Source organism: Silene latifolia, chromosome 1 (genome assembly GCF_048544455.1).
Source record: "Silene latifolia isolate original U9 population chromosome 1, ASM4854445v1, whole genome shotgun sequence".
NCBI lineage: Eukaryota > Viridiplantae > Streptophyta > Magnoliopsida > Caryophyllales > Caryophyllaceae > Silene > Silene latifolia.
Window position 1 is genome coordinate 4,135,816 of NC_133526.1, and position 22,280 is coordinate 4,158,095.

The window sequence follows — 22,280 nt, forward strand, 5'->3', positions numbered from 1 at the left end:
AAGCAAAAAGTTTGACTTATAAATCTTGAAAACTAAGCCAGTCTGGTTCATGTCTCTTTTGTTATAGAAGCCAGCATGTTCTCCAACTGGAAAACATGTTAGTTTCATATCTTTATGTAACGGTAAGGTAACCGTTTTTGGATCATTAACGTGTGCCTAGTGAATACCGAATTAAAAAAATCCGTTCTCTGAATAATGAAAATGAATCTTCCTACATATAGTAATGTCATATGCATATATTTACTCTATATATAGTGAGCTGAAAAATTAGCCTTTTAAAACTTTTTTAAGCTCACATATATTCATTAATCTGTTACTACTCTATATCTGTTTTTATTTTATTTTATTTGTTTCGGAATAAGCTTTGTTTGGAGACAGGATGGTTAATAAGTCGAAATGGATCGAGTTTTTGATCTGCATTGTGATGGTGATTAGAGTTAATGGTTTTTATGTCCCTATAACATTTGTTCAAGATGCAGTAGCTAAAGGGGGTGGTAAGTATATTTCTTGTAGAATTTGGATCTTTGAGTAAAAAAGTTTCGAAAAATATAAAATGTACAAAGTGCAGTAAAAATAATGCAATGAATGCAGTTTGCTTGGATGGAAGTCCACCAGCTTACCATTTTCACAAGGGTTTTGGAGCTGGTATCAACAATTGGCTGATTCATATGGAGGTTTGTGCTTACTTCCTCGATATCAACTAGTTTAGCGGGAAAAAATTATTTACAGGTGATACTGATGAAATGGGTTCGAAAATTTGTCCTGCTGACAGTATTATTATTTTATTAAAGTAGATGAATTTGTAAAGCGTAATGACATTTGATGAAATTTATTCGTATATGATATACCATTGGTTTTGGTCAGGGTGGAGCATGGTGTAACAGTCCAACGAAGTGCCTAGAGCGCACACTTGACCGGTTAGGTTCATCTAGCTTAATGACAACAAACTACACTTTCTCTGGGATATTGAGTAACCAGGCAAAGTACAATCCTGGTACTAAATTATTTGCCTTATTTTCAGCATTCAAATTATATCTATGTGTTATGATAGTACTGACTTCTGACAAATCTGCTAGACTTTTACAACTGGAATCGGATCAAGGTCCGTTACTGTGATGGATCGTCATATACAGGAGATGTCGAAGATGTTGATCCTGTAAGTAATTCCTAATACACAAGCATGACTTATTGATTTATGTTTAATGTGTACTTACACTGTCATTTACGCTGAAATGTACAGAATGCAAAAGTTTACTACAGAGGAGCTAGACTCTGGAGGGCAATCATGGATGATTTATTAGCTAAGGGAATGAAGGATGCTCAAAATGTATGGTCTATGATTGATAACCTCTTTTTAGTTTTCATTTCAGATTCGAGTCATTTTCTAGTCAATTGGGTCACTTTTAGGTCAAATTTCAGTTCTTGACCGACTTTGGATTGTTCTTTTCATGTTTTGCACGGGTCAATTAGATTCATTCGTCCTTAGCATGTCCAAGTGTCGAGAATCAGACACAAGTAGTACGAAAGATAACTTAAAGACGATTTCTTAGCTTAAACTTTGTACTAAAGAGAAGTGGGGAAATGCAGGCAATTCTAGCAGGATGTTCAGCAGGTGGTTTAGGTGCTATTCTACAATGTGACAATTTCCGGGGTTTGGTACCATCTACTGCCAAAGTGAAATGTTTATCTGACGCCGGATTCTTCATAAACGCGTAATCCTTCTTTCAATCCTCTGCAATTTCCTATTTCCTTAGCCAATCTAATCTAAGGTCTCACACTCACAGTCGTCTCTCTAAATTCCTGTAACAGCAATGATGTCTCTGGAGCACCACATATTCAAGAGTTCTTTGCTCAAGTTGTTAACACACATGTATGAATCTAATATCTCTCAATTATCCCCTATTTTTTTTTCATTTTTTTACCGTTGCAATATCTTTGACACTTTTAGTTTGAAATTTACCGCAGGGATCAGCAAAAAATCTGCCTGAATCCTGTACGTCTAAATTCAGTGCTGAACTGGTAAATACCGTCGCCTTCCATCCTAAATTTAGTCCTTTAATAATTTCATTCTTACCTAAAAATGAAAATGTTTTCATCTTTGGTATTACAGTGCATGTTCCCGGAATATGCAGCAAGGGACATTCAGACGCCGTTGTTTCTGCTAAATGCTGCCTACGATACCTGGCAGGTAAAGAATACATTAGCACCAGGAGTAGCTGATCGACATGGAACATGGAGAGATTGCAAGAGTAACATAACAGAATGTTCCGATTCTCAGCTCCAAACATTGCAAGGTTTATTACTTGTATACATCTAATATGATCTCCCGAAAATCATACAGAAACTATCGTGTCATTACTCATTACCGATCATGTTTTCAGGTTTCAGGACAGAGTTCTTAGCAGCATTGTCGTCCTTAGGCGACAACCCATCAAGAGGGTCGTTCATCAACTCTTGCTACAGTCACTGTCAGTCAGGAACTCAAGAAACATGGTTAAGGAATGACTCTCCTTTACTAGATAACACGGTATGACGACATCTCATTTTGCTTATCTACGATATGCCTTGTTCAACCGAGAACTTACAGCAATGCTTTTTACTGTAAATGGCTAATCTTGCAGACGATATCAGCTGCAGTTGGAGGCTGGTTCTATGACCGCAATGCTTTCCAAAAGATCGATTGCCCCTACCCTTGCGATAAAACTTGTCACAACCGCGTTTTTGAGTAACTCGGACATTTTCACATAATCACAGAAGAAACTATAACAGTCGTAACAGTACTGTATATTTGGTTGTACCAAACAAGTAAATTACTGTATGTATGTCGTTCCTTGTAAGTTCCCATTGATTTCAATATTTATCATATAAAATCGTTACAACATTTAAAAAAAAATACGAGTATACGATAATTTTTTTTTTTCCGATAAACCAAGTATCAAAGTGTACTGGACAATTTTAGACTGATAATCTGACAATTTTTCAACATTGGCCATTAATCAAACGAGAAAATATTTTTTTTTTTTGGTGTTGACCAGGAGATCCCCTACCGAGGGTTGACCCCTCCCAAGTTTGGCTTTTTCATTCGCAAAAGTCAGGAATCGAACCCCTGACCACTTGTTTAAGAGATAAGAGTCCTTACCACTCACACCAACCAACTTTGATATCAAACGAGAAAATATTAATGCGACGACAATGCACAATAAAATCATTAATTCATGATACATATCCAAAACATTTGAAACCATAATGGTATCTATCTACTCCGTATTACATACGACAATAGTTCACAATACGAGTCACAGGTTCTAATCGTAAACTTTGGAAATACATTATCTATATCCGATTTATAGCCGAGACACCGTCTTAATATATACTCCCTCATATTCTAAATAACTCTCCCTATTTCTTTTTTCGTCTATTCACAATACTCTCTTTATTTCCTTATTTGGCAAACTTTTATACTTATTTTAATCATCTCACCCCACAACAATACCCCACAATACTCATACTTTATCTTATTTTAATCACTTTACCCCACAACAATACTTATTTTAATCACACAATACCTTCCCTCTCTCCAATCTCCTACCCACTACAATACTTTACCATATAATACTCCCCTCCCTTAATTCCCGTACCCTCTTAGGGTTATTAAGAATAGGAGTATGAAAATTTGGAAAAGAGATAATTTGGCGGATCATTATCAGTAGGTCGACTATCAAAAATCTAGAACGTACCAATTGATTGCAAGGAGTTGCGTTATTAAATTGTTCTATGTGACAGTATTATATAAGAGTATTTGAAAATTAGAGATAATGATAAGGCGGGTGGCGTCCAATTTCAGCACCAACCTCTCACATGTAATAAGTTGGAGACCCCGATAATAGTGGGTGTAAATTAGGGATTTAATAATAATGGGTGCATCACATGTAATAAGTAGAGACCTCAATAATAAATGGTGCATGTAAAAGGGTGACGCCTAAATTAAGCGTCATCTAATAATGTACTATCATTATCCTTATATATTGATCCTTTTACTTTGTGACAGGAGTATTATTGCATTTGTTAAGATTAGCTTGCCATGTTCATACGCATTGTTTGAAAGATAATCTTCGGTTTATCTTATGTCAACGTGTACGTTAAGAGATCATGTGCCTATATTTGTGAAGTGTTAACGATGGAATTCACCGTCGCTACATTAGATAATGTGCCATATACAACGTTAAAATAATGTACCATTTAAAATATTTTTTTTGTTAATTTTTCGGTTAAAGTTATATTTATAGTATCCATAAGTTGACTTTTCTAAAATAAATCATATAACATGAAAAGTAATTCATGATACGAATAGTGGATACTTGTATTTCAATTTTCGGTAATGATAAGGGCTGTATTTAAGAACTAAATTACTTTCCAAAATGGAATTAAATTAGTTATTTATTAAGACACAATTACACGTAAATTGATGTTATTAATGCTTGATTTAAGATTTATCATTTTCCTTCAATTTTTTCAGAAAAGAAGGATATAATTATGTATAGGTAATATTTTGGCACAAATTTTCATTTATGACGTGTTAGTGTGTTACACTAATCATGACATTTGACAATCGTTTCAAATAATGTTAAAATAAAAATGATTGTGACTTGTGAAATGGTAAAAAATGCATTTCGTAATAGCAATTAGTCTTGCTGAAGACGGGTCGGAGTAAGTGACGGGTAATGTCACTCACAAAACGGATAGGGGGGATAAGGTGGGGGAACCCCCATGTGCTTCCCTCTCTCCTCTATTTGGATCATTTATGAGAAGAAATGGTATTTGTTACTCCAAAGTGACGGATACGTGCCGTCTTCAAGAGATTTTGTGTAAGAATAGTTGTATTTTGGGAGAGACATAAGTCAAGATTAAGTCAGATTGGGTCGCAATCTAATTCCCACAATGTATTTGCAACATGGCCAGCGAACTGTCCAACACTCACGAGCCAAAAGGTCAATCAATTTTCCTGATTTCAACCTTACCAATTTTGGTTGAATTTAGTTGGGTGACTTTACATTTTCCTTGTTAATATTAAGGTGTGTCTTTAAGGTATACATTAAAAAAAATCGTTAATAAAATTATAAAGAATGGTATTTATAATTTGGATTTGAATTTATGTCTACCCATTTGGGTTCCTTAACAACAAAATAAAGTTTGATTATTGATATTTGATACAGTCATATTCCTTCTGTTTTTTATATATGTCATTCTCACATTTTGAGACACTCACTTTTCTATTCAATATCTTTCAAAGTATAAGATTAAATATCATGAAATGTACACTCATATGAACGAGTTTCTCGCAAAGAATTTTATTGTATAATTTTTATAATTTTTGGACAAATATATTTCTGTTAATGTTAAAGTCAAAGGCTTATCTCGAAGAAATAAAACGTCATATATACAAAAAGGGAGGGAGTACTGAAAAAAAAAGTGATTAATACAAAATAGTTTTTTTTTTTTTTTTGGAATAAACGAGTTAAAGATTGATACAATACAATAAAACCAAGGTTCAACTCATCGACTTAATGTCCATATGCACCTATTTTTATCAGTAAGTTAAGAATATTACGGAGTAACATTTATATTTGTACCCTATTTTCGGAAACAATTTTTAAAAAAGTCTCCATAATCAATACACATTATGTTCTCTTTGTAGGAATTAATCTTGAATCTAAATTAATATCTAGAAACACATAAAGTGATGAGTTTTATTTGATTTTATAAAGAGCCTTTGGACATTTCCACATGAAAAAAGTTGGAATAAAAACAATATGTCCCACAAAAGAAGGTGAAGTACCAAATTCTTATCAACTTCTTCAACAAACGAGATTAATTGTTTCAAATCTGAACTAATTATGCTCAACTTTCAACAATTTGGCCTCCATGAATTAAAGAAGATTAGTGGACCTCCTTGAAATTAAGACATGTTTGAAAATAGCATTATTTGTAGGAAAAATAAAATAAAATTGGAAGCTAAGAATCCACTAACAAATTTAATTGCATTGTCATCCAACTTCAATGAATCATATTCTGAAAAAAAAAATACGCATCTAATGTAATACATTGGACCTTTTAGCAACTTAACTTACATGCATTTTTTTTCGAATTTTTGGAGTACATTTAATTTTTAAAGCATAATTCGAACACTTTTTTATAAAATTCTGGAACATACAGCCAATTATTATACCCTTGGAGGTAATACCTCAGATGTATAATTTACTTAAAATACTACTATATCACCAGTTATATATTAGCACCATACAACTAACATACATTTAAGTATTTAATCGGGTTTATGTATGATTTTTCTGAGTTCTTTTTTATAGTAATCCATCACTTATTGTATCATATTCGTATGACTCATATAGCTAATTTTTTTATAATGAGACGATTGCACAAAGTATTTGCGTAGAATGCGTTGTATTCTCTGTCTCGATTTATTGTTTAATTACCTTTATATTTTTTTAAAGATGCATTTTAATTAAAAGTAAATAATTTATTAAAACAAAAGGAATAATAACTTATTTACACCGACAAAAATAGGAATAAGCTATCATACAATTATTTTAAATTTGACAAACTAACATTCCTAAATGAAAACTTATATTAAAAAAAGTTTATATGATACGTTTCTTTTTCTGTCGAATGAGTCACAATCACATCACAATATAGAAAATGGGCAATTCAAACTCAACAATGACATTCACCTTTACATTAATTAGCTTAGTTTGTAAAGTTATAATCACATCACAATATAGAAAATAGGCAATTCAAACTTGACAATGATATTCACCCTCTACATTTAGTTTGTAAAGTTAAAGGTTGGAATTCATGACCTGGATTTAAATCTTGACAACATTAAAATCCAAAAAAAAAAAAAAAAAAAAATTCGTCATCTTAACCATTAGATTATGTGAAGAAATCCAAAGTTTCCACATGTGAGGGTTGTCCCACATTGGTAAAAGAGGATAAGAATTACCACTTTATAAGGCAATGGGCTACTCCCTCTATAGCCAATTGGTTTTAGAGTGGAACTCTCTTGGGCCTGTTGTATGTGGACTATTTCTCCTCCTTTCGGGTGCAGCCCAAGCCCGTTGTTGAATTTAACAGATTAAAACCTGATTGGGTACGTATCAACTATCAAGTATCAACCATCAGATTATTTATTTATGTATTTGTTTGATTTATTATTATTATTGTTTTCCAAAATTCCATGACCAAATCACCAACCAGAAGCAATTTACTTTCTGACAAAGCTTCCGCCGTCCCAACTCCCAAGTTACAATCATTAAACCTTAATTCTCAAAACTCAATAACTTCCATTTTTTTTTTCAGTTTTCTTCTTTTTCTCACTTTCAACAAGGTATATATACGTCTTTATCTCAAGTTTCGTTCCCACCTTCAAGTTTTCATCTTTTCTTGTTTTATTATATGTCATGTACTAATGGACTAAGTTTTTTGTTGTAATCCTCTATGCAAATCATGTAAGTTTATTTTGTTATCGCAATTCTCGACGTAATTTTCATTATGGGTTATATGAAAATGTTGTTACAAATCATGTTAGATTTGCTGATGCAATTCTTAACGTAATTTTCATTATCTGTTATCTGAAAATGGTTTTTTTTTGTGTTCGACACGGCCTAAATTAAATTCTGTTACAAATCGTATGTTTTGCTGATCGATGCAATTCTTAACGTAATTTTCATTATGAAAATGGTTTATGTGACAATGTCAGTGTTCGACACGGCATAAAAGTTATTGAATACAATAGGGATGTTGAAAATTTGGTGTGTTTACATGATTTAACAGTTACAACCCGCGGTTAAAATTTGAATGTAAAGTAATTTAATCAATTAAAGTTTTTTCCTTGATGGAAAAACAGGCAAAAGCTTACTACCAAACTTTATTTAATGTAAAGTTAAATGCTTTTTCATGTTATTCTCATGAAATTTGTTAATTCTTGATTTTTATCATGTGGGTTATAATTTAATTTAGAAATGATGTCACTAACATTGCAGAAAGTATTTATTTGTATTACTACAACAGGATTAAAAGTTTAGTTTCCGTTTACCAAAAGGTAATAAACAAATGATTGAGACGGAAATAAAGAGTATATTAAGTTATACTTCTGATCTCATTTGGTCATGGTTGATTTTGTGCAGAATGAATAGCAGAACAGTTGAACAATGGATTAAAGCTGTAATTTTCGCGGTAATCTTGCTGAAATCTGAAGGATTATATGTTCAAACAACATATTTAAGGAGTGCTGTTGCAAAGGGAGCTGGTAAATAAGTTTTCTAGTCTTTTTTCTTAAGAATGTTTCTTTGATTATCGACTCATTTTCATGTTACATTTGTGTTTTGCAGTTTGTTTGGATGGAAGTGCGCCCGCGTATAATCTGAATAGAGGATATGGTTCAGGGGTCAATAGTTGGTTGGTTCAAATCGAGGTTAGTCCCATTTTTTCATCACTTTCTGATGGTTTTCGAACATTGAGTAGATTCTTCGAGTTTTCATAATCTTTGGTGTTGGTATTGTTTATAGGGAGGAGGTTGGTGCAACAATATAACATCTTGTCTTGCGCGAAAGTACATGCACTTAGGCTCATCCCGGAAAATGGTTAACCCACTTGCATTTTCCGGTATAATGAGCAACAATCCAATGTATAATCCAGGTTTGAGTCAATACCCTTCTAGAAGATCTCGCCTCGTACTCATATCCTACAGTTTGGACTCGCTTAACAATTGATTCTTCAGACTTTCATAATTGGAACAGGGTGAAAATTCGATACTGTGATGGGGCGTCTTTCACTGGAGACGTGGAAACTGTTGATCCTGTAAGTAATCCCTGCATTTAGCATTCTTACAGGAAAAAAAAAAAATCATCTTTCTGAGAATTTTTGTTGATACAGGTAACTAAGCTTCATTTCCGAGGAGCTAGAGTCTGGCGCGCTATCATGGAAGATCTAATGTTAAAAGGAATGAAGAGCGCGAAAAATGTACTGATATACCCATGGCTTATGATGTCCTTTTTTTTTTTTTTTTTTTTTTTTGATGACTAGGGGGTTGAATCCCCCCGGGCCCACGCATTCTCGCACCAGCACATCGACCATGTAAGCCACCCCTCTTCGGGGGCTGCAGTGGCCAAGTGATCATCGCCCCAGCTGGATGTCCTTATTTTGCATTATATATATACACTGTGTGATTATTACTGAAGAGTTGTTACATTAGGCTCTTCTTTCCGGGTGTTCAGCTGGTGGATTGACTTCCATTTTGCATTGTGATAGCTTCCGAGCTCACTTCCCTGCCGGTACTAAAGTCAAGTGCCTCTCCGATGCTGGCTATTTCATCAATGTGTATGTTTCTTACTGTTCTTACAATTGCCAGTATTTCTTCTTCGCGTCAAATGAACTGTTGAAGTGTCTGTTTGTCTAACAGGAAGGATATCTCAGGAGCATCACATGTCGCGACCTACTTTCATCAAATAGTGAAATTACATGTAATTTTGTTTCTAATTTTTACTGTGAATATCTTCTGTGTCATTTTGCTTCTAATTTTTACTGTGTACTGATTATTTAGTTATATATCAGGGATCGGAACAGAATTTACCTGCAACTTGTACGGCGACCATGAAGCCTGAGTTAGTAAGTTCATAGTTGCATATCAGTTAGTAGTAAAGTTGTCAAGTCGGAATATTTCTCAGTTGTGCTAATGAATGTTTCCAAATGTTCTGCAGTGTTTTTTTCCGCAGTACATTGTACCAAAGATCCGAACACCAATTTTCATACTAAATGCAGCATATGATTCATGGCAGGTTAGTTTACTGTCATTTTTCTTTTATTCCATCCTATTCGCATTGCTGGCAACTGTTAACTAATCAAAGTAAGTAAGTTTTGGTCAGATTAAGAATATATTGGCACCGGCTGCTGCTGATCCTCGTGGCTACTGGTCCGACTGCAAGACCAGCTTGCAGAATTGCTCTACTAATCAACTTGAAGTTATGCAAGGTTCAGTATCACTAAAACCGAACATATTCAGTCACACAGTCTATGTTTATGTTAGTATGATTCATTTTCTTTGTTTCTTTGTTTCAGATTTCAGAATAGAGTTTCTACACGCGCTTAACGGACTCAACAGAACACCATCAAGAGGACTGTTTATAAACTCGTGCTACGCCCATTGCCAAACTGAACTTCAAGAAACATGGTTTAGTAAACATTCCCCAGTTTTGCACAATATGGTATCTCCTCTTTTTCCTTCTTAACTTATCAGCTAAAGGCCAGACGGCCAGTTCATGCCGTGAGTCAATATTTACGGGTTGCAGAGTAATGTCTTATGTAAATTTTACATTTTGCAGACAATTGCAGAGTCAGTTGGAGACTGGTTTTATGATCGTAGACGTTTGCAGATGATAGACTGCCCTTATCCTTGTGACCGGAGCTGCCAAAATCGCATTTACGAGCCACAAGAACCACATCACCAAGTATAAACTTTTCCAGCTATAGAATTAGGTTACATTAGTACGAGAATTCAGCCATATATGCATTCATTTCCTGAATGAAAATTAGTATAGCAGAATATAAGGTGAAAGGAATTCAACAATGTGATTCATCAACCATTCAAAAATAAAAATTAACGCGATTTGGCACTACTCATCGTCTCATCCTATTCAGGAATATGTTAAACTCTATATCAAACTGTATTATTTAGGCTCTTGCCTAAATAGCTAATGTATTACATAAACATTATTAGTATAATGCATCAGATGCACCTGAATCCTGAGTATGGCTGTTTAAATGGGTAAGCCTAAGCATTGAGCGGAAACTTATGAGTTCGCTCATGCGCAGGAAGGAGGTGGAAGACGAAATGACGATACAACAGTGAAGCTGATCCTTGTACTATGCCTGTTAGCAAGTATTCTTAGCTAAGACTATTTTCCTGCAATACTCTAACCTTGTATGTACCTACACCATACGGCACCAATTTTTCCGTCACTGTAAAAACAAACAGTGCATACACAGCATTAGCATTATAGTTTTACCTTGTACTCCCATCATTTTTCTTCCCACATTTGCTTTTTCATCGTCTCCAAGATGGAAAATTGATTTCTTTTTTTCCCGACATGTAAATATAACTTTTTTTTTGGTTTGCGGTCCTACACGTGTTAAATCTCGATTTTGTCCTTCCCTTACTATTTAAGCATGGAGATATAATCATCAATTATATCTACCTAATTGAAGAACGTCATTGTCTACAAACAAGAATGGTGAAGCGTCAAGAAAGTGCGAATGGAAACATAGTTACTACGTAAGTAACGCGTTATCTAACTCGATTTGGACCGTGTTCATTTCGGATATTTTATCCATTTTTGATCAATTTACCATGCGATGGGAAACATCGTTCAGACCTGAGAACCGAGTTATCTAACTCAGATTTGGATCGTGTCATTCCGGATATTTTATACATTTTGGATCAATTTGGGTATTGTTCATTTACACCGGTCATTTTTGGGTCTCAATATCCCAAATCCTCAACCCAAAATTGACTCGGCCTGTAACCACTAACCAAAAACGAATTGGTAAGCCGACCAATAAGGCACCAATATTAGTTATCCCGAACTCAACTAAAATAACACGCGAGACACCAAAAAGGTTAAAAAAAAACCATTGGAACGAATATCCTGGTACTGAGAAATCGAGAATGCATCGTACATTTTTCCGTTACAAAAGGGATTAGACCAGCTGCGGATGTTTCACTATTCACAATATGCTCTCAAAACAAAGCTCCTAAAATGGAGCTGTAATGCAGTTTTCTGGTATATTCATTACAGTTTACAAAACATTAGACCAAGCCAAAGACGTACTACTCATCGGTCATCACCAATTCTTACCATACTGGCCAGTCCTACAATTGTATGTCTTGTTGATTTTTCATGGCAGGGTGTGATGGAAATCAGACGAGGAAGTAAACAGATTGACGGGAAACATTCTCAAGATAGCCAAAAAGATTCACTATTCATTTTTGAGATATTCCTCGAGATTTGTGATTTATACACTGACAATCGTCTTAGCACGCTGTCACGCCTGTCAGCAATGAGTCAGATTTGCAGATGTCCCCACGACAAAGTGGGCATACTCTGCGATAGCCAAGAACAAAATCAGTGAAAAACTGGACTTCTACACTAAGGCCTAACTACAATGTGTAGATAAAAAATAGAAAAAGAGACAGTAGACTGTCGACAAATACGTACACAAAATATTAACATTGAACAAAGCAATTGCTGAGTCTCCCCAGCAAGCCATCATAAGGAAGTGAGGCAAACTTACCATCCGATAATGAAACAAACGGTTGAAAGGAGGACAAGCTACTAAAAAATAGTAAGCAAAAGTATTTATTTGAATATCCATAAATATCAATCCGTCATTCTTTCAAAAATTGAGTATCCTAACTTAATATATGATCTGAATTTTTCGGATATTTGGATTTTGTATGAATATCAGTTTTACAGAACTTAGAAATTCGATTCCATATTTCCACTACCCTCGTTTTATATTACTCCTACAGTCCTACTTTATCCACCATGCACCAGCAGTCCAACCTTTCTTTATCCTTATCTAGGCGCTTTCTTTTTTCACCGCCTATGCCCTCGTACACCAGCACTCCAACAGTTCAATATGCATTCATCAACTGAAGCGTTTGTAACTTTGGTAAAGTGGTAACAATTGAGACTGAAAAGAAGATAAGCCTGGTTCCAGGACAGTAGGACACTGGATACCATTGTTTTGTTTTGTGTAAAGGAGCCTATGAGCAGTTTTGGACGGTTTCAAACCAAGCTCGTGAGTATCACTCCTCATTATCTTAATTTTTACCGTCCATCATTTACTCTAGTTACTTACATTGCCAAGAATGTTTTAAGAGAGTAGGTTAAAGATGTTCAAAATTTGTTCAATCAAACTCTAGATTCTAGGAAAATAGCTTTTTTTCATTAAAGCATCCTTTTAGATGTCAATTCTGCAAAAGATTCAAGGTGTTCAGTAATCTATGAAGGTACTGTTGAGACCAGAAAATTATTTGGGTGTCGAAAGGTAATTTGAAAACTATCTTCTTCCATAGAAGCCAGCAAGTAACATCTTTATGGAAACACCCTATCAGAGATTCTCGCTATTGTAAAGATGAATCAACATCAACATTACCCCAATGTCAAGGTCGTTTACGAATGACCCTTGATGAAAATTGCATCAAGAACTGCATTGACAGACCGCTACTTCACAAGATGAATCAACATCAACATTACCCCATTTTTTTTTTTTTTTTGATGACTAGGGGGTTGAATCTCCCCGGGCCCATGCATTCCCGCACCAGCACATCGACCATGTAAGCCACCCCCCTTCGGGGGCTGCAGTGGCCAAGTGATCATCGCCCCAGCTGGATGTCCTTATTTTGCATTATATATATACTGTGTGTGATTATTACTGAAGAGTTGCTACATTAGGCTCTTCTTTCCGGGTGTTCAGCTGGTGGATTGACTTCCATTTTGCATTGTGATAGCTTCCGAGCTCACTTCCCTCCCGGTACTAAAGTCAAGTGCCTCTCCGATGCTGGCTATTTCATCAATGTGTATGTTTCTTACTGTTCTTACAACTGCGAGTATTTCTTTTTTTCCGTCAAATGAACTTTTTTTTGTCTGTCTAACAGGAAGGATATCTCAGGAGCATCACATGTCGCGACCTACTTTCATCAAATAGTGAAATTACATGTAATTTTGTTTCTAATTTTTACTGTGAATATATTCTGTGTCATTTTGCTTCTAATTTTTACTGTGTACTGATTATTTAGTTATATACCAGGGATCAGAAAAGAACTTACCTGCAACTTGTACAGCGACCATGAAGCCTGAGTTAGTAAGTTCATAGTTGCATATCAGTTAGTAATAAAGTTGTCAAGTCGGAATATTTCTCAGTTGTGCTAATGAATGTTTCAAAATGTTTTGCAGTGTTTTTTTCCGCAGTACATTGTACCAAAGATCCGAACACCAATTTTCATACTAAATGCAGCATATGATTCATGGCAGGTTAGTTTTTACTGTCATTTTTCTTTATTCCATCATATTCGCATTGCTGGCGACTGTTACTAATCAAAGTAAGTAACTTTTTGGTCAGATTAAGAATATATTGGCACCAGCTGCAGCTGATCCTCGTGGCTACTGGTCCGACTGCAAGACCAGCTTGCAGAATTGCTCAACTAATCAACTTGAAGTTATGCAAGGTTCAGTATCACTAAAACCGAACATATTCAGTCACACAGTCCATGTTTATGTTAGTATGATTCATTTTCTTTCTTTCTTTCTTTCTTTCAGATTTCAGAATAGAGTTTCTACACGCGCTTAATGGACTCAACAGAACACCATCAAGAGGACTGTTCATAAACTCGTGCTACGCCCATTGCCAAACTGAACTTCAAGAAACATGGTTTAGTAAACATTCCCCAGTTTTGCACAATATGGTATCTCCTCTTTTTCCTTATTAACTTCTGAGCTAAATTAGTGAGATCTATATTTACGAGTTCACAACTCAGAAAAAGGGGCAAGGCGGAATTGTGGGTTGCAGAGTAATGTCTTATGTAAATTTTACCTTTTGCAGACAATTGCAGAGTCAGTTGGAGACTGGTTTTATGATCGTAGACGTTTGCAGATGATAGACTGCCCTTATCCTTGTGACCGGAGCTGCCAAAATCGCATTTACGAGCCACAAGAACCACATCACCAAGTATAAACTTTTCCAGCTATAGGACATACAGTATTATTTGTTAGGTTACATTAGTACGAGATTCGGCCATATATGCATTCATTTCCTGAATGAAAATTAGAATAGCAGAATATAGGTGAAAGGAATTCAACAATGTGATTCATCAACCATTCAAAAATTAAAATTTACGCGATTTGGCACTACTCAAAATAGCTAATGTATTACATAAACATTATTAGTTTAATGTATCAGATGCTCCTGAATCCTGTCTATGGCTGTTTACATGGGTAAGCCTAAGCATTGAGCGGAAACTTATGAGTTCGCTCATGCGCAGGAAGGAGGTGGAAGACGAAATGACGATACAACAGTGAAGCTGATCCTTGTACTATGCCTGTTAGCAAGTATTCTTAGCTAAGACTATTTTCCTGCAATACTAACCTTGTATAGTTGTATGTACCTACATCATACGGCACCAATTTTTCCGTCACTGTAAAAACAAACAGTGCATACCCAACATATAGCATTATAGTTTTACCTTGTACTCCCATCATTTTTCTTCCCACATTTGCTTTTTCATCGTCTCCAAGATGGAAAATTGATTTCTTTTTTTCCCGACATGTAAATATAACTGTTTTTTTGGTTTGCGGTCCTACTCGTGTTAAATCTCGGTTTTGTCCTTCCCTTACTATTTAAGCATGGAGATATAATCATCAATTATATCGACCTAATTGAAGAACGTCATTGTCTACAAACAAGAATGGTAAAGCGCCAGAAAAGTGCGAATGGAAACATTAGTTAATACGTAAGTAACGCGTTATCTAACTCGATTTGGACCGTGTTCATTTCGGATATTTTATCCATTTTTGATCAATTTACCATGGGAGGGGAGACATAGTACAGACCTGAGAAACAAGTTATCTAACTCAGATTTGGATCGTGTCATTCCGGATATTTTATACATTTTGGATCAATTTGGGTATTGTTCATTTACACCGGTCATTTTTGGGTCTCAATATCCCAAATCCCCAACCCAAAATTGACTCGGCCTGTAACCACTAACCAAAAACGAATTGGTAAGCCGACCAATAAGGCACCAATATTAGTTATCCCGAACTCAACTAAAATAACACGCGAGACACCAAAAAGGTTAAAAAAAAACCATTGGAACGAATATTCTGGTACTGAGAAATCGAGAATGCATTGTACATTTTTCCGTTACAAAAGGGATTAGACCAGCTGCTGATGTTTCACTATTCACAATATGCTCTCAAAACAAAGCTCCTAAAATGGAGCTATAATGCAGTTTTCTGGTATATTCATTACAGTTCACAAAACATTAGACCAAGCCAAAGACGTACTACTCATCGGTCATCACCAATTCTTACCATACTGGCCAGTCCTACAATTGTATTTCTTGTTGATTTTTCATGGCAGGGTGTGATGGAAATCAGACGAGGAAGTAAACAGAGTGACGGGAAACATTCTCAAGATAGCCAAAAAGATTCACTATTCATTTTTGAGATATTCCTCGAGATTTGTGATTTATACACTGACAATCGTCTTAGCACGCTGTCACGCCTGTCAGCAATGAGTCAGATTTGCAGATGTCCCCACGACAAAGTGGGCATACTCTGCGATAGCCAAGAACAAAATCAGTGAAAAACTGGACTTCTCCACTAAGGCCTAATTACAATGTGTAGATAAAAAATAGAAAAAGACAGTAGACCACAGTCCACAAATACGCAGACACAATATAACATTGAACAAAACTGTTGCCGAGTCTTCCGCAGCAAGGCATTATAAGGAAGTGACTCAGTGAGGCAAACTTATCATACGCTAATGAAACAAACATTGAAAGGAGGACAGGCTACTAAAAAATAGTACAGCAAAGTATTATTCAAATATCCATAATATAAATCCATCATTCTTTTCGAAAATTGGGTATCCTAACTTAATAGATGATCTGAATTTTTTGGATATTTGGATTTTGTATGAATATCAGTTTTACAAAACTTAGAAATTCGATTCCATCTTTCCACTACCCTCGTTTTATATTACTCCTACTTTCTCCACCATGCACCAGCAGCCGAACCCTTTCTCTATCCTTATCTAGGCGCTTTGTTTTTCACCCTCTCTGCCCTCACTAACACTCCAAGTCTCCAACAATTTAATGTGCATTTATCACCTGAAGCATTTGTAACTTGGGAAAGTGGTATCGATTGAGAGTGAAAAGAAGATGAGCCTGGTTTCAGGACACTGGATACCATTGTTTTGTTTTGTGTAAAGGAGCCTATGGGCAGTTTCGGATAATGAAGGGTTTCGGTTTCAAACCAAGCTCATGAGTATCAATCCTCATTATCTTAATTTTTACCGTCCATCATTTACTCTAGTTACTTACATTGCCAAGAATGTTTTAAGAGAGTAGCTCAAAGATGTTCAAAATTTGTTCAATCAAACTCTAGATTCTAGGAAAATAGCTTTTTTTCATTAAAGCATCCTTTCAGATGTCAATTCTACAAAAAGATTCAAGGTGTTCAGTAATCTATGAAGGTACTGTTGAGACCAGACCAGAAAATTATTTGGGTGTCGAAAGGTAATTTGAAAACTATCTTCTTCCATAGAAGCAAGCAAGTAACAACTTTATGGAAACACTCTATCAGAGATTCTCGCTATTGTAAAGATGAATCAACATCAACATTACCCCAATGTCAAGGTCGTTTACGAATGACCCTTGATGAAAATTGCATCAAGAACTGCATCGACAGACCGCTACTTCACAAGAAAAAGAAGCGCAGCCACTTTATTTCAGCATTCACATCAGGCCTTAATCTAAACATTATCTACATATCACCCTTCGCCACGTAATTGAAGTCTTATTCCACTTGGACACAGTTGAATGCAAAAACAATGTTCTATATTTCATACGAGTCCAAAAGGGAAAGAGGTGTCGATGAAAAAAAAAAGAAAAGGAATAGTACCTATGAATCTCCTTAAGCCACTTATCAACACACTTCTTATGAAATTCATGACGACACGGCATAATACGCATGTCATCTCCTTCCTCATACTCCACCAGGCATATATAACATCTGGTTCAGTAAAACAGGTAAAAGATAAATTACAGAGTACATTATCGCAGCGCTCTTCTTAGAACGAAAAGCCTTCCTGATGTTACTAAACATTTTACGATTGTTCATGTTAGTTCACCCCAATAAAATTTTAGGAACCTTTGTCATTGTTGTTGTTGTAAACTTGTAATATATCCTTTTCTATATGACATTTTCATTTAGCATCACATGGCCTTGAAGAAAAGTGACAAGTACAAGTGAGACTTACTGAGCAGCTTCCTCGCTCTGTAATTTTGGAGATTTGGTGTAAATTCTTACAGGCAAGGATTCCACAACATCATTCGGTGCAGGAACCGATCCGATTGAAGATAAAGAGGGTCGAGAGGATAATACCACTGACTGCTGATGAATTTCATCGAGAACCTAGTATAATAAATATCAAACAATCAGGCAGATTTAACCAACAATAATGCAACAAATAAGGAAGATTCACCAGAAGATTAATGCAATGTAATCATACCTCAAACAGCGCCTCAGCTAACATAACTATTCTTGATATACTAGCACGAGCAGTACCATCATCATTTGAATTAGATTCTCTAGTATTGACACGACATGAGCAACGACCAGTTCGATGTTGCCCTGATAGAATGCAATACCTTTCATGCCCGGATAGATTCTCGAAACGGCTACCCAAACGCTGAAGAGCCCGTACCTGTATTTGAGGACAAATCATAACGGATATTCGGAGAAAAAAACCTTAATTCTAATAGAATATAGAGCACAACAAAGCTAAAGGGAAAGCAATAACCCTCAGACAACCTGGAAAAGAGCTAATGCTATAATTAATACACAGAGGACCTCAGGGTTGCAAACACCCTCGAGCGTAGATATTGGAAGCTAATTTGCATGTCTACTGTCTACTGATACTCTAGAACAACCGAATTACACAGACAGAAAAGGGAGAAAGAGCGAGCAAATAGAACATCCACGCATACAGTTTGTAATTTTGCTTGAGTCATTTTCACTTACTTTCCCATTATTTACGGCTAGTAACTTAATAGTTTAGAAGTATTTGGGTTGCTTGATATACCGCTTTTGGCACTTTTTTCACCCCTATGATATAAGAATATGAGTATGATTTCCTAATTTCACAAAGAGCTAATGATTACTCCGTATGGTATAAAAATATGAGTATGATTTCCTAATTTCAGATGTATGTGTATATATAAGAATAATTAACTACCTCCATTATGGACTCTAGAACATCGTACAAATACACAAACAAATCACTGTATTTGGTGTAATGCATTACTCTTATCGTATCAAATACCTCAAAACACTCTAGAACATAGTACAAATCAGTGTATTTGGTGTAATGCAATACTCCTATCGTATCAAATACCTCAAAACACATGATGTACGTATTGGGTGTTCACAGCCCACAAATGGATTAGACGTAATGCAATTAGGAAAGCAACTATATGCCTTCTAAAGCTAAGATGAACACTATATGTCACAACTCGCGAAGATGGAAAGCTTACTTGAGATCTAATTCTTCTTCGACGCTCCAAGAAATTTGATCTATGCTCTATTAGATCATTTCTCCCGGCATCTCTTAGATTCAATGTTTCAACATTATTGCTTTGACTAGAGTGAAATCGGTTAACCATGTTAGGCATAGGATATGGAGAAGACGTCAAAGAGTTAAGAACATTTCCATCAGAAACTGTTGTACCCTCCTGCTGCAAAGGAGAAAGAGTCAAATCCGAAAATGATGATCTCCGAAGAACTCTATCGCGGAGTCTACCCACACTTCGAGTTCTACTAAAAAGAACATTGCGATCTACAGGTTCTCTAGCATCATTCTGGCGCTCATTAACTCGCCTGTTAAGGGTTTCTCCAAGAGACGGTAAACAAACATCAGGAGTCATTTCACTCTCATTTTCATCCAGAACATGAACAGAAATTTCCCGATTATCTACTAATGAATCACCACTACTTGCTCTAAGAGAAGAATTAATCCGCGATGAAGAATTTACATTCCCACTCAGTCCAAGCGGCCAATTTCTATACAAATGATCCTCGCCACTGGAGGAGACAGGAAAGCTTGTGGGAGAAGAAGGATAAGCCCTTGACGACCCCACACTGGCAGCTCGCCTAAAACTAACACTGCCAGGAACAAAGCTGAAGCGGGACAAAAATCGGCTTGAATGGTTCACAGACCGACCAGAGAAAGTTTGAGATGAACTTCCATCAGCCCTTATTACATTATTTCTTCCATTGGCCTGCGCCCATTCACTAAGCACAACGCTAGATGATACACAAGGAATATCAGGTTCATCAACTTTAACAGTTTGGTAGCCCTCGACTTTCACTTCATTAGACTCGGGTTCAATCTGTTGTATTCTTGCCACACTTGTTTCATTATGATGATCTGAAACCTGTAGATAAATGGTTCCATACTTTTACACAATACCCATCACCATAAATCATAATAAAACCCAAAAAAATTCAAGTTCTATTTTCGGCTACAAATACAACTAATCAACTATACCAACAACCCCAAAATGTAACAACATTATTCCATTTTCAGCAACAACTAAAACAAATTCACCAGAAAACATCACCAAAAGTGTTAAATGTGGGATAATCAACTGAAATGGGCTACATTAACAACACACCTACCCAATTAATGTCTAAAAATCGTCATTTTAACTAGCGTTAAATGAACCACATCGCATAAAAAGAGGCCATTTTAAGCTTAAGACGGTATCAAATAAAATTTAGCGAAACCAAATAATACTCCTGCAATATTTCATTTTATCAAAAACCAATAATACACGCAGTAAATAAATAATTAATAATTAAATAGAAACAAATATAGCAACCTGATAATCATCCTCATTGTCATCAGTATCACTATCATAAGCTCTAGAAGAAGATCCAAGACAAGAAGAACTAAAAAGGCCTCTACTTTTCCTCCTACTCGACGACGAAGACGAAAACGACGACGTAGAAGAAGCAGAAGACAATGCCAACCCATCAGAACGACGCGTTTTACTACTACTAGATCCCATTACTATCCCCTTAAGACCCCCAAATCAATTTCAATCAATCCCCAATAATTTAACAAACCCTAAATGTTGCATTTTTCACAATACATTGTAAAACACCCAGATCTTAAATCAACCCAATAATATTTGAATTCGATTTCAATGAACAGCAAACCCTAATTGCTTATTGTTTTACAATGTATTGTGAAATACCCAGATCTTAGAATAACCTAAAAATCATCAAATTGGTGTTTACAGGTGAAATGTTGTTGTTATTGTAAAGAATGGAAGAGTGCAATTGAGTGTATGTCATGTAAGAATAAGATAGCATTAAATGAAGTACTCGTTATTACCGAGTACGGGTTATTAGTTTAAGACGGTCTTAAATGAGATTATACGCATTTTTAAAGTGAGTTGAATTAGGAGAATAAATGAATACACAATTTAGTTAAATAAAACTGGTTTATTTTACTATTTTAATACGAAGTACTCTTCTATTCTCTTTCTTCTTCCACATCATTTTTTGACAATTATTTAGTGAATGGTAACATATGGAGGAAAATGAAAATAGAAGAGAAAAGGTGGATTACATATTTACATGTGATACTAATCACAAACGATTGACAAATAAGAAAAGAGGAAGGTCATTGTCATTTATCCGTTTCGAAAATGTGGAAAATGTTAGTGAATAGGAGGGAGTATTTACTTAGAATTATTAACAAATAAAATGCTTATATATAGTTCATAGACCATTTTTTTTTTTAGATGGTTTAACACGGTAATAAATGAGGATTTTTATACATGAATAATAGAAAGTGTGTTGGATTGGGAGGATTTTTTCTTTTTTTTTGTCGTAATACTTCTATCATAACCACTAGACTAATGTCATGTTCTTTTCGACTGAAAAGAGCTGAACTAAATTAAATTGGACTTAATGAAGCTGAACTGAACTTAATGGAGCTGAGCTTAACTGAAATAAGAGAATCTATGAAGAGATGAGCTGCACTGAATTGAGCTGAATGAAACTAAAATGAGCTGAAATTAAATCCAAAAGAACAGGACCAAATTGATTGGACCGGGAAGATTAAGAGATCAAATTACCAAAATTTACAATAAAAGATCGTTTTGCCCCGTGAAATGATTAATCTACTCGTTAAACATCCATTCACCGTTTTTCAATAAATGAGTGTTTTTATATATTAGTAGTATATAAAATGGTGGTATAGAATAAGACGGTTTTACGCGATAATTATTGTTAAACAATGGGAGTGATTGCGTGAAAAGGAGAAGAGTGCAAGGAAAGGTGGAAACTTTTAAGAAAGGGGAACATGGCGTTTTTCCTGCCCTCTTTTTTGGGCGGACATTTCCATAATTT

The 22,280-nt window shown here is 35.4% G+C and overlaps 4 protein-coding genes across 6 annotated transcripts; 3 read left to right on the forward strand and 1 right to left on the reverse strand.

The window, feature by feature from the left end:
- Positions 1-333: 333 nt before the first annotated feature.
- Positions 334-2,932, forward strand: LOC141594103 (pectin acetylesterase 8-like). Its single transcript, XM_074414300.1, has 11 exons — positions 334-494; positions 592-674; positions 865-994; positions 1,077-1,156; positions 1,241-1,327; positions 1,588-1,712; positions 1,810-1,870; positions 1,966-2,019; positions 2,111-2,294; positions 2,382-2,527; positions 2,622-2,932. Exons 1-11 carry the CDS (start codon positions 380-382, stop codon positions 2,727-2,729), a joined length of 1,173 nt encoding a protein of 390 aa, XP_074270401.1. The 5' UTR covers positions 334-379; the 3' UTR covers positions 2,730-2,932.
- Positions 2,933-7,242: 4,310 nt separating this feature from the next.
- Positions 7,243-11,153, forward strand: LOC141594132 (pectin acetylesterase 8-like). Of its 3 annotated transcripts, none has more exons than XM_074414331.1 (14): positions 7,243-7,402; positions 8,202-8,323; positions 8,406-8,488; positions 8,583-8,712; positions 8,795-8,874; positions 8,950-9,036; positions 9,269-9,393; positions 9,476-9,536; positions 9,628-9,681; positions 9,774-9,851; positions 9,939-10,044; positions 10,132-10,277; positions 10,395-10,520; positions 10,885-11,153. In XM_074414331.1, the coding sequence occupies exons 2-14, from the start codon at positions 8,203-8,205 to the stop codon at positions 10,963-10,965; spliced, it is 1,278 nt and encodes a 425-aa protein (XP_074270432.1). In that variant the 5' UTR covers positions 7,243-7,402; position 8,202; the 3' UTR covers positions 10,966-11,153. The 3 variants fall into 3 exon arrangements, with proteins under 3 accessions (XP_074270432.1, XP_074270427.1, XP_074270436.1); XM_074414326.1 differs by lacking the exon at positions 7,243-7,402 and adding an exon at positions 7,437-7,523; XM_074414335.1 differs by lacking the exon at positions 7,243-7,402 and adding an exon at positions 8,094-8,116.
- A 147-nt stretch (positions 11,154-11,300) lies between these two features.
- LOC141623486 (pectin acetylesterase 8-like) lies at positions 11,301-15,322 on the forward strand. The gene is made up of 10 exons (XM_074439619.1): positions 11,301-11,344; positions 11,868-12,162; positions 13,530-13,654; positions 13,733-13,793; positions 13,885-13,938; positions 14,031-14,108; positions 14,197-14,302; positions 14,394-14,539; positions 14,677-14,802; positions 15,116-15,322. The coding sequence occupies exons 1-10, from the start codon at positions 11,301-11,303 to the stop codon at positions 15,194-15,196; spliced, it is 1,116 nt and encodes a 371-aa protein (XP_074295720.1). The 3' UTR covers positions 15,197-15,322.
- A 618-nt stretch (positions 15,323-15,940) lies between these two features.
- Positions 15,941-21,226, reverse strand: LOC141594159 (uncharacterized). Its single transcript, XM_074414343.1, has 6 exons — positions 20,741-21,226; positions 19,394-20,293; positions 18,370-18,564; positions 18,118-18,272; positions 17,760-17,870; positions 15,941-16,412 (listed from the first exon to the last, which is right to left on the reverse strand). Exons 1-6 carry the CDS (start codon positions 20,927-20,929, stop codon positions 16,343-16,345), a joined length of 1,620 nt encoding a protein of 539 aa, XP_074270444.1. The 5' UTR covers positions 20,930-21,226; the 3' UTR covers positions 15,941-16,342.
- Between the last annotated feature and the right edge of the window lie 1,054 nt (positions 21,227-22,280).

Bases quoted from the DNA above. Each gene is read 5' to 3' on its own strand.
- LOC141594132 (XM_074414326.1), top strand. The intron at 8,713-8,794 runs GTTTGAGTCAAT...TTGATTCTTCAG, and splicing joins CAATCCAATGTATAATCCAG to ACTTTCATAATTGGAACAGG. The intron at 9,852-9,938 runs GTTAGTTTACTG...AGTTTTGGTCAG, and splicing joins CAGCATATGATTCATGGCAG to ATTAAGAATATATTGGCACC.
- LOC141594159 (XM_074414343.1), bottom strand. From the start codon at position 20,929: ATGGGATCTAGTAGTAGTAAAACGCGTCGTTCTGATGGGTTGGCATTG. The intron at 20,294-20,740 runs GTTGCTATATTT...ATTTATCTACAG, and splicing joins ACAATGAGGATGATTATCAG to GTTTCAGATCATCATAATGA. The intron at 16,413-17,759 runs GTACTATTCCTT...TGGCTATCGCAG, and splicing joins TGGCTTAAGGAGATTCATAG to AGTATGCCCACTTTGTCGTG.
- LOC141623486 (XM_074439619.1), top strand. From the start codon at position 11,301: ATGGTGAAGCGTCAAGAAAGTGCGAATGGAAACATAGTTACTAC. The intron at 14,303-14,393 runs GTTCAGTATCAC...TCTTTCTTTCAG, and splicing joins TCAACTTGAAGTTATGCAAG to ATTTCAGAATAGAGTTTCTA. The intron at 14,540-14,676 runs GTATCTCCTCTT...TACCTTTTGCAG, and splicing joins CCCCAGTTTTGCACAATATG to ACAATTGCAGAGTCAGTTGG.
- LOC141594103 (XM_074414300.1), top strand. From the start codon at position 380: ATGGTTAATAAGTCGAAATGGATCGAGTTTTTGATCTGCATTGTGATG. The intron at 2,295-2,381 runs GTTTATTACTTG...TCATGTTTTCAG, and splicing joins TCAGCTCCAAACATTGCAAG to GTTTCAGGACAGAGTTCTTA. The intron at 2,528-2,621 runs GTATGACGACAT...CTAATCTTGCAG, and splicing joins CTCCTTTACTAGATAACACG to ACGATATCAGCTGCAGTTGG.